Here is an 11,416-nt window from a genome sequence, read left to right as displayed (position 1 = left end):
GGTTGGTGTGTGGGGGGGTGGTGTGTGTGTGTGGGGGGGTGTGTGTGTGGGGTGGGGGGGGTGTGTGTGTGGGGTGGGGGGGGCTGGTGTGTGGAGTGGGGTGGAGGGGGGTGTGTGGGGTGGGGGGGTGGGGGTGGTGTGTGTGTGGGGGCGGGTGTGGGGTGGGGGGGGTGGGGGTGGTGTGTGTGTGGGGGGGGTGTGTGGGGTGGGGGGGTGGGGGTGGTGTGTGTGTGTGGGGGGGGTGTGTGTGTGGGGTGGGGGGTGGTGTGGTCCCACTCACCAACGCGTTAAATGCCTCACGGTGATGTCGGGTGTGCTTCCTGACATTACCACGCGCCATTCTGATCCTCAGTTCGGTGGGATCGCAGCCGAGTTGGCTACACGTCTGCCGAACTGTCAAAGGCCTGTTAAAGACTAATTAAAGTAATTAACGGGCTGCCCGTCCAACCTTAAGGTTGGTGAGCGAGTGAAGAACGCAGGTGGCCTTCACATTTATCATGGAACCTCATCCACGGGTGGGATGAGCCTCCATGAAGGGTTTATAAATTAAATAAAAAATTTTGAAAACATTCCCTGACATGTCCCAGCTCATGTGACACTGTCACATGAGGGGATATGTTTCAAAAGTTTTTTTTTCCCTTTATTTAAATTTTAAAACCTTAAACTGATCTCCCTGAGGAACGTCCGGGCAGAGCACCCACTCAGAGAATTCCTGCCCCCCTCTGCCCACACAGGAAGCCCTCAGCGCTTACGGGTGTGCGTCACGATGGGATGGCTTTAATTGGCCCGCCCACTTAAAATGGCGGCGCATCCCTGATCGGGGGTGCCTATCGGGTTCATGGCCGCCTGCCCCGACAAAAAACCCCCCAACGAGGGGAAATTTCTGCCCCACCAGTGCTGGTCATTCAGAGGGAGAAATCTAGTCAATTATTTTGTCTGATTCGAGTGTCAGGAATACTTATTCTGGCATTTATGCTAAACCTTTTATAAATCACTGGGTTTGGCCTCAGCTGGAGTATTGTGTTTAATTCTGGGCATCACAGTTTAGGAAGGATGTGAAGGCTTTGGAGAAGATGCAGAGGAAATTTATTAGAATGGTTCCAAGGGTGAAAGACTTCAATTATGTGGAGAGACTGGAGAAGCTGGGATTGTTCTCCTTAGAGTTGAGGTTAAGTGGAGATTTAATAGAGCTGTTCTAAATTATGAGGGGTTTGATAGTTTTTTTTATTAATTCGTGAGATGTAGCATGACTGGCTGGGTCAGCATTTGTTGCCCATTCCTAGTTGCCCTTGAGAAAGTGGTGGTGAGCTGCCTTCTTGAGCCGCTGCAGTCCATGTGGTGTAGGTACACCAACAGTGCTATTAGGGAGGGAGTTCCAGGATTTTGACCCAGTGACAGTGAAGGAACGGCCGATATATTTCCAAGTCAGGATGGTGAGTGACTCAGAGGGGAACTTCCAGGTGATTTACTCATGTGTCTTCTAGATGGTAGTGGTCGTGGGTTTGGAAGGTGCTGTTGAAGGAGGCTTGGTGAGTTGCTGCAGTGCATCTTGTAAACTGCTGCCACTGTGCGTTGGTGGTAGAGAGAGTAGCTGTTTGCGGTGGTGGATAGGGTGTTGATTTAGCAGCTGCTTTGTCCTGGTTGGTGTCAAGCTTCTTGTGTGTTGGTGGTGCTGCACTCATCCAGGCAGAGTGAAAAAGGAGTAACTGTTTCCACTGGAAGGAGAGTTGGTGACCAGAGGACACAAATTTAAAATAATTGGCAAAAGTGCCAGAGGAAAGATGTAGATAATATTTCCCAGGAACGAGTTGTTGTGATCTGGAAGGTGCTGCCTGAAAAGGCAATGAGAGCAGATTCAATAGGAACTTGCAAAAGGGAATTGAATAAATACTTGAAAAGGAGAAACTTTCGGGGCTATGGGGAAAAGCAGGATTAATTGGACAGCTCTTTCAAAGAGCTGGCACAGGCACAATGAGCTGAATGGCCTCCTTTTGTGCTGTGAGATTCTGTGATTTCCTATTTTTTTGTGTATGTGATGAATATAAATTGCCAGTGCATGGATAAGTTGCACCTTCAATTCTACCAGACTCACTGCTGTGCTTTTAGCTTCCCCATTCATTGTTAAAATAGATTGGTAGGATATGCAAATTCAGAGTTGTGTCAACACCACCCACTCATGTTTCTGCCTAAAATTTCAGATGTGGGTATCCTCACAAAGACAATTCAGCTCTGACTTACCAGCTGCAAACCACTGACAGCAGTGATGTGCAACCTCTGTGTCAGTGTATCCGTGTGTGTGTGTGTGTGTGTGTGTGTGTGTCTGTGTCTCTGTGTGTGTCCATGTGTGTGCCTCTGCGTGTGCCTCTGTGTGAGTCTCTGTATGTGTCTGTTTGTGCGTATGTATCTGTGTATCTCTGTATGTGTGTGTCTGTGATTCTGAGTGTGATTCAATCATTTTTAATCCCATTGATGTGATAGGAACTGTATCATAAATCTTAGCACCAAAAGTTAGTATTTAAAAGAAGCATTCTTGTCATTGCAGAGAAGTAACAAGTGATCAAGCCTTATAAAGACCTTAAGATAAAAGCCAAATACTGCGGATGCTGGAAATCTGAAATAAAAACAGAAAATACCAGAAAAACTCAGCAGGTCTGACAGCTTCTGTGGAGAGAGAAACAGAATTAGCGTTTCTAGTTGGTATGACCCTTCTTCAGAGCTCTGAGCTCTGGTAGCTCTGAAGAAGAGTCATACGGACTTGAAACATTAACTCTGTTTCTCTCTCCACCAGATGCTGCCAGACCTGCTGAGTTTTTCCAGCATTTTCTGTTCTTGTGTCTTATAAAGACCTTCCTGTGTTCTCTGGCAGTCTATTGATGGCTCAGTAGTTAAGATGCTTTCTGCTACCCCGATGGCAAGGGTGCAACAGAGTTTCTTGGCAGCCTGGTATCTGATGCTTCTCCCCTGGAGGAGGATGTGCAGGGGGCGGACAATGTGTCTACAACTCGGATTTTATAGTTAGCAGCAATGGAACGGTCCTTATCATTCATTTCATTACAGCTGTCCACAAAATTTTCCTGGGCTTTTGAGCGATAGCTTATGATTGTTCGAGAGCTATTTCAGCATGGCACTCTCTGCAGGGCATTTATGACGTATGAACAGAGTAACCAACAGTGTTTCTTCAACCAATCAGATTGTAGAATCCTCACTGAGACATGCAGAATCCAAACCATGTTTAGAATTATTATATTTAATTCAATATAAACTCATATACAGAAAGTAAAATAAAGAGAGGAAAGAAAGATGGGATTAAGAGAGTAAGAGACAGATTTTTTAAACTCTCCAACAATAAATTCTTAAAGATTATGACACGTAAATAGACCTTGACTGCCCTTCCAGAGCATTTCCATCCACTGTATCAATTTGTGACTCCCACACTGCAGGTTGAGGCTCTTGGAACTAAGTTTTAATTCAGAATGAAGTTCAACTGGTTGTGCTGAGTTTGGATTGACACTCCACACTTGTGAAATGTAATTTTCAGGGCCTGAGAGGTTGTTTGTCAGTAATTAAGATTTATTGCACTGTTAAAAGTTTGCTTATACCTGAATGCACCAATGTTAATGGTTTCAGACATGTTTAGTGGGTAAGTACAGAAATTTCAAGTCCTTTGATGGATATCAGTGCCAAGCCTCTTGATGAAGTGAAGTGCAGCTTGTGAAGGTGCATGACAAAATGACCAACTTCCGGATTTTCATGTTTAACTGCACATGTATCGATGCTGGAAGTTGCTGTCTGATTTACTCCATAATAATGCTGAGCACTGATAGACTCGCTGTTATTCCTATCGCAAAATCAGATCCTGTGTTTTCAAACACTGCAGTGTATCCAAGATTTTAATGGGGGAAATGGGCGCTCCTGGTGACCTTATGATGATGGAGCTTTGATCCATCTTTGGAATCTTCCAATGTCCAGGGGCTAAATTTTCCCGCCGTTGGGAGGGGGCTTGTGCAGGGCTGGGCGGGAGTGAGTGTGAACCTGATTGCACCCCCCCCCCTCCAAATTGGGACCGTGCCACCTTTTTACATGGGCAGGCCAATTAAGGCCCACCCAGTGTGATGCACACCCGGAAGCACTGAGCGCTCCCTGTGCCGGTGAGGGGGATTGTGATGATGGGATTCCCTGAGTCGGGACCTGCGTTCTTACATGCACGCACGTGAAATAGCACAGAAATTTCCCCGGGGCATGGAGGTGCCTCAGGGAGATTAGTTTAGGGGTTGAAAAATGTAATAAAGGTGATAAAAAATGTTAGGGACATGTCCCTTCAAGTGAAACTGTCACACGAGCTGATAATGTCCATTAATTTTTTTCAAAAAATCTTATTTAATTTATAAACCCTTCATGAAGCCTCATCCCGGCCGTGGATGAGGTTCCATGAAAAATACGAAGGCCGTCTGGGCTCTTCGTCTGCCCCCTCGCCAACCTTAAGGCTGGACTGGCAGCTTTCTTAACAGCTTTAATGACTTTGTTAATGGCTTTACTAGGCCTTTGACAGTTCGGTGGGTGTGCAGCTGACGTGGCTGTGCACCCCCAAACTGACAATCTAAATGACGGGCGGTGACACCGGTACACCTGCCCCATGTCAGCGGGCGTCATTTTACACATCGGTGAGTAGGCCCCAACCTCGCTCGCCGACAGGAATATTCTTCCCCAGGAGAATCTGAACTGAAACTCAAGCAGACAAATTATTCCCTGTATGTCATCCTTACCTATCCATCTCTGCCAAAGTTTAGCCACGGGCTTCACAAACTAATAGACAATCTGAAACTATTAACTCATTTGTTATTAGTTAATATATTTTAGTTACTTGATTACCCTGTTATGTAAGCAATAAGATACAAAACCTTAAAAGAAAAGACAGGCTTGTATTACTATTAGCATCTTTCACAGCCTGAAGCCATCCGCAGTGTCTTACAGCCTGTTGTTTTTTTTTAAAGATGATGTCACTGTTGTAATCTAGGTAAATCTGCAGCCAATTTGTGCACAGCAAGCTCCCACAAACAATTACGCAATAATGGCGAGGTCACCTGTGTTTTAGTAGCATTGGTTGAGGGATAAATGTTGGGCAGAGCATTAGCAGAACGCCTCTGCTCTTCCCTGAATAGTCTCATGAAATCTTTCACATCTACTGAAGATGGTGAATGCAGTTCTAATGTCACTGGACTAGTAATCCAGAGGCCCAGGCTAAGGCTCTGGGGATATGTGTTCAAATCCCACCAAGGTACCTGGTGGAACTTAAATTCAATTAATAAACCTGGAATATAAAGCTTGTTTCAGTAATGGTGACTCATTGATCATTGTAAAAAAAAACCCACCTGGTTCGCTAATCTCCTTTAGGGAAGGAAAACTGCCATCCTTACCTGGTCTGGCCTACATGTGACACCAGACCCACAATATTGTTTCAATGGAAAGAAACTGATCATGAAGCTCATGTATAGCCAAAACTGTGACAATGTTGTGGCTTTGGAAAGGGCACAGAAAAGATTTAAGAGAATGGTTCCAGGGATGAAGGACTTCAGTTACAAGGATAGATTAGAGGAGCTGGGGCTGTTCTCCTTAGAGAAGAAAAGGTTGAGAAGAGATTTGCCAGAAGTATTCTAAATCATGAAGGGTAAGGGCAGTGGAGAGGGAGAAATTGTTCCCGATAGCAGAATGGGCAGGAATCCAGACACACAAATTTAAAATAATTGCAAAAGAACCAAGGGTGACATGAGGAAAAGCTTTTCTACACGGAGAGTGGTTAGGATCTGGAATGCACTGCCCGCGAGTGTGATGGAAGCAGATTTAATCAAGGTCTTTAAAATAGAATTGGATAAGCACCTGACAGGAGAGAAATGTGCAGGGCTAAATGGGAAAGGACAGGAAGTGAAATTAGCTGAGTTGCTCTTGCAGAGAACTGGCACAAACTCAACAGCCTGAATGGCCACTTTCTGCACTCTAACTATTTATGATTCTATGAATATTTTGGAAGTTGCTCTCACATCCCAACTGAACAACCTGAACAAAGAAGTAGATGAAAAAAGCAGTCCATTAAAAAATATTCTTATTAAAAATAGGGAGGAAAGCTAGAGAGTACATCAGTTAGAAAAAGAGTGGAATGAAAGTTAAAATTAAAAAAGGGAACAGAGAGAATATTTCAAGTTTATAGCCAATATTAAAGTGATAAAGCCATTCCTAGCAATTCCCTAGTAAAGTTCTATTCTTGTCAGAGACTCACGGAACTGACAGGGCTTTGGTGCAAGGGTTAAACTTAATAAATTAACCAGTAGACAACATCATTTCAGTAAAAAAAAACACAGCAGTGTGATTGTTACACTGTAAAAAGAGCAGTATTCTATGTGGTGGGACTGTCATTCCATTTGATATAGTATTTATGACGACAGTTTTATACAATGCAATTTGGATATCAAAGTGATGAAAATATGCTGACTGGCAGAATCTCCCATTAAACTATCCACAGAAAGTTTGGCTTGAGCATCTGTTCGTATCATAAAACTACGCATATGTGATGTTAAGGCAATCCGTCACATGAACACAGCTTTGTGCTTGTAAATTAGACAGTAAAATATCTCATCTGTTCATGTGCACTTTGTAAAATAAGTTGTAAATTTTAAAACCAATGTTGCCCTTGAATGTGGACAGATGTTTCTCAGACAATGTTTTGTAGACTATTTAAAACAAGTAGTGATCTCAATTTGAAATATTAAAGAGCGATGTAAAATCAGTTTTCATATGTTATTATTAAGCAAGTGGACACCAGGGTAAATTGATTCACATTTTATAACTCCATCTAGCAGCTTAATTCTCAACCTTTGTAGGAATTTATACTTCAGAATAACAGTTTTAAAACATTTTTTTTCAAATTCTAGTCATCAGCAAACAAATTACAATATTAGCCATGGTTCAGTGAGTGGCACTCTTGCCTCTGAATCAGAATGCTGTGGGTTCAAGTCCCACTCCAGAGACTTGAGCACCTAATCTAGACAGACAATCCCTGATGCAGTACTGAGAGAGTGCTACGCTGTCTGAAATGTTGCCTTTAGAAGAGGAATTAGACCAAGGCCTAGTGTGCTCTCTCTTGTAGACATGTGGTACTACTGAAGAAGAGCCAGGAAATGTTCATATTGTTGTCTGTGGGATCTTGCTGGGATAAAATTGGCTGCTGTGTTTCCTATATTACAACTCTGGCTACACTTTAAATATACTTCTTTGGCTGTAAAATGCTTTGAGATGTTCTGAGGTCACGAAGTGTAAGTTCCCTATTATTAACAATTTTTGCCTGAAGGATTTAAGCAGGAATGCATTAGCCTGATTATACACCAGTGACATTAAAAATAGAATTCCTACTGAAATCTAATTACTGCATATTGACTATGCAGTGAAGCAGCATTATTTTGAATACTGGGCTAGTGAAAGTAAGATACTTACACTTTGAAAACACTTAGAATGCAATTGAAAGAGCACTTTATTTTAAACCAATTGTTTCTTTGTTAAACAATTGAACATATCAGTAGAATAAACATGATACATTAGAATAAGGCATTAAATACTTGCATTAAATAGGTCAATATAAATTTAATACTTATACAGTAATGTAATTGGTAGAGCTAATCATTGTTCATAACCTGCACAGGTTATATGGATTCAGTGTCAGTGGAAGGGGCTTGTATAGTTAATCTGCCAATGCAGATACCAAGACACAAAGACCAGGAATCACAAACAGGTTTAAATCTGTTTCATTCCTCAAACAATCTCCATCATAAGAAAGAAGATGTGGGCCCAGGGAGTGTTGAGTAAGTGTCCAGTTGCAGCTCCTCTGATGGAAGGAGCTTAGCGCCAGGGCAGAAGAGGCACATGGGAATAGAGAAGACGGAGGTCCTGTACATCAAAGTTGAGAGGCTGAGCTAAGAGCTGAGATGTCTGGGTGAGGATCTAATCTGCAGGATACTAGCTGCAAGCTGTAGGGGAGAAACAATGTACAAGGAATTGGAGAGTGAACACAATGTGGTTAAATAGGAAGAGGAGTAGCTTCAAGAAGCAAGACTTAGTAGAGGGAGGAAAATGTTGTGAATTATGTTTTGAGGATTCCTTACATAATTTTGTTTTTAATTATTATTGAATAATTCTCCTTTTAGGGAGCCAAATGTTGGTAACCAGGTTTCTCCATAAAAGAAGCCACACAAGACTCACCCAAAGTCCTCAAAGCCCTCACTCTACAATTATTGTCTCTAGCTAGTGGGACACACAAGAGGCAATGAGATGGAGCGTAACCCAAACCAGCTGGAGAATGACCTAACTAGAATGGAGTGACACAACAGACATTTAGCACAAGTTTTTTCTTGTTGCAAGTGGCATATTTTTGTCATTGTATTTTTTGATGAATTCTGTGTACTGCCAGTGAAATTTGACTTCTTTGATTATTTAAAGACCATGAAAAATGTACAGCCCTAGTCACTGGTTTGTGTTTTAAGAACAATTGGATTTTATCTTTCAAAACAAATCTATATACTGTAAGTTTAAGATAACATTTATTTGCATATTAGTTGTGACAAAGAACAGTGATGTATGATTACAGTTTAGGAACAAAATGGCACACTGATGGTACAGTCCTGCTCAACTAGCAATGACTTTTCTGGAGTAAGTGGTGTAAAATATGTATAGAAAACACAATCAAATGTATTCAAGATCCCTTTTAATATCAGTTGCAATTCTGGTGGATTGGAATGGTTAACCTGCAGCTATTTCAGCAGAGGTACTACAGACATTTGCGGGGTTGTGAATAGCTCAAATCAGTGGTGCACAAACTACACTCAGAAAACCAGACTTCACAATTTTTTAAATGAATTATAGAATCTTACAACTCAGAAAGTGGCCATCAGGCCCATCATATCGCATGTAGGAGTTTGAAAGAGTTATCCAATAAATGGCTTACTATCACTAAGTAATCATGTGGCTTTTATTCTATATAAATCAAGATTTCATAAAATGTTGGAGAATTATTGATTTTCAGTTGGATTAGACCAAGGCACCAAAGTTAAATGTGTGTAAATGTGTGGGGGTTTGGGGAGATCCACAGTAAATAACTCATTGATTCTCTCCACCCCTCAACTGCTGTGTGTTCTCAGCGTTTCCTTTTTCTTCCAGAGTTATATGTACTTGATGAATGAAACATTTTTGATTTTCTTTAAAACACAAATAAATGAAAAATTCTAAATGACAACAAGAGGAAATAACCTTTCCTTTTTTTTAAAAAAAAGGCAAGGCTTACAAAATTTGAATTTAGAATTAATGAGAAATTTGGGGGATGATCTAATTGAGGTGAAATTCGTAAATGATTTGATAGGGTTTATATAGAGAAACTATTTCCTTTGATGGGGGAATCCAGGACACAATGGGACAGAACCTTCAAATTAGAGCTAGGTCCATATGGGTTTGAGATCAGGGAGCACGTTTTTACACAAAGAGCAATGGAAATCAGGAACTCTCTCTCTCTCTCTCTCATAAAAGGCTTAGGATGCTGGGGGTCAGCTGAACTCTTCAAGAATGCGAGGAGTTTTTTAATATCAGGGAAGGGTTTGAAGAGATGGGGATCAAAGGCAGTAATGGAGTTGAGGTAAAGATCAGCCATGGCCTATTTAAGTGGTGGAAGAGGCTTGAGGGATTGGATAGCCTCCTATTCCTGTCTTCCTAAAAACAGACCAGACAGTATAAACTAACAAGAATAACATCAACACCTGCTGGGAGTGGAGCAGATCATTGGATTGTGAATCATTTCAAAGTTTAGAAATTGATATAGTGACATGGTCTAGAGATATTCACTCAATCTGGATGAGAGGATGCGATGAGCTTTGCTCAGGACTACTCGTTTTGTCTTTCCTACTTTTCCTTACAGAAGACCAGAGGAGTGGGGTGTTGTGGTTATTTCACAGTCGAAAGTTTTAGAATATTAACCTATGTGAGGAATAAATTAAATATGTTTGAAGATTACAACATACAATACCATTAATCGATAATTATCGAGTCCTCTCCATCCAGTGGGAAAAGTTGGATGGAACTGTTGGGACCTGGGGATTTCAGGCGAAAGCGAAACGACCCATAAAGTTTGCCAGATCTTCCACTAGCCGCAAACCTCTGCCTCCTGTATAATTCACCTTTACAGATTGATATCATTAACAAAGTGGAGAGGAGTATTCCCCCCAGGGTCAAGAGTCCAAGTCCAGCGATGACACACCTGTCCAGGTGAGCACCTACCCGGGCGCTCTCCTTTTGAAGCCTCTCCATCTCCCGGGCTGAAACACTGTCTGGATTCACAGTCACGTCGCGGGGGATCAGGTAGGAGATGATGACCAGTGTGATCCCACTGAACAGGAAGAGCAGAGCGCTGATGAAGCCGTAATCCACTGATGTGTCCGAGCTGCCGGATGAGCTGTCATCATCAGGCTCTAGCGAGAGTTCCTGCAGCCCTTCGGGGATGGGTCTGATGTCACTGGAAGAGCCGTGGTGGGACTGGATGGTGTAGTTTTTGTCGGAGAGCGCGGGGCTTGCCCGTTGCAGGTTGACGTTTTCATCAACATGTGCGAAAGATGTCTCCAGTCGCTGATCGCAACACACCTTAATGTCTTTCCCGCCCACGCAGGGCCGCCCGTGTTTGAAGCTGTAACTCTCAAAGGGCGCTGTCCCTGGTGCTGAACTCGGCATCTGCGGGAAGGAGGCGTGTAATCCCCAGTCCAGTTCTTTCCATGCACAGGGTTGACTTTTCCCTTCGTCCAAGAAAACTAATTCCACAGAAGCCATTTGAAAAATGGGGGTTGGTTGTTGGGGGGCGGGGTGGGTGGGGGTGGCGGTGTGTGTGTGTGTGTGTGTGGAGGGGGGGGGGGGGGGTGGGTCTGTCCCTCCGGCGCCCCCCCCCCCCCCCCCAAGCAATGGGTGTCCTTTAAGGCATCTCTGATAGGAAGCAGCTGCCTGCACCGATACAGGGAGACTCACAGCCCTCCATCGGTTCGGGACGGGACTGACTGCAAAATTAACCCTCAGGCAGCACCGGCTTCCAGGGAGACCGTTAGCACCAGAATGTCTCCATGAAGCACAAAGTCAGAATCAATGCCTCCCCCATCTCTCTCTCTGCTCCTGTCGCTTGTCACTCGAACACAAGTAACCCTCTGGCTGTGGGGAAATAGCTGTTAGCGGCAGGGCTGGTGTTAAATTGAGAATTAACTGATTGGACACGTCTATCTGTTGATTTAAAAAAAAAAAGACAAGTTCATCAGAATAATCGGGTAATATCGAAAACTCACACAGATCCTTCACTTAAAGTGTGTGTCAATCCACGTTGCACTATCTGCACGTTTAAGTCTTCGCTAAT

General features: G+C 43.1%; 1 protein-coding gene across 1 annotated transcript; it reads right to left on the bottom strand.

The window, feature by feature from the left end:
* Positions 1 to 7,569: 7,569 nt before the first annotated feature.
* LOC121279163 (transmembrane protein 74) lies at positions 7,570 to 10,873 on the bottom strand. Its single transcript, XM_041190153.1, has one exon. The coding sequence runs from the start codon at positions 10,846 to 10,848 to the stop codon at positions 10,057 to 10,059; it is 792 nt and encodes a 263-aa protein (XP_041046087.1). The 5' UTR covers positions 10,849 to 10,873; the 3' UTR covers positions 7,570 to 10,056.
* Positions 10,874 to 11,416: the final 543 nt, after the last annotated feature.

This window comes from Carcharodon carcharias, chromosome 6 (genome assembly GCF_017639515.1).
Source record: "Carcharodon carcharias isolate sCarCar2 chromosome 6, sCarCar2.pri, whole genome shotgun sequence".
Lineage (NCBI taxonomy): Eukaryota > Metazoa > Chordata > Chondrichthyes > Lamniformes > Lamnidae > Carcharodon > Carcharodon carcharias.
The sequence above is the reverse complement of the archived record's forward strand: the minus strand, read 5'-3'. Positions and strand labels throughout refer to the sequence as shown.

Coding starts and splice junctions, on each gene's coding strand:
- LOC121279163 (XM_041190153.1), bottom strand. CDS start 10,848: ATGGCTTCTGTGGAATTAGTTTTCTTGGACGAAGGGAAAAGTCAACCC.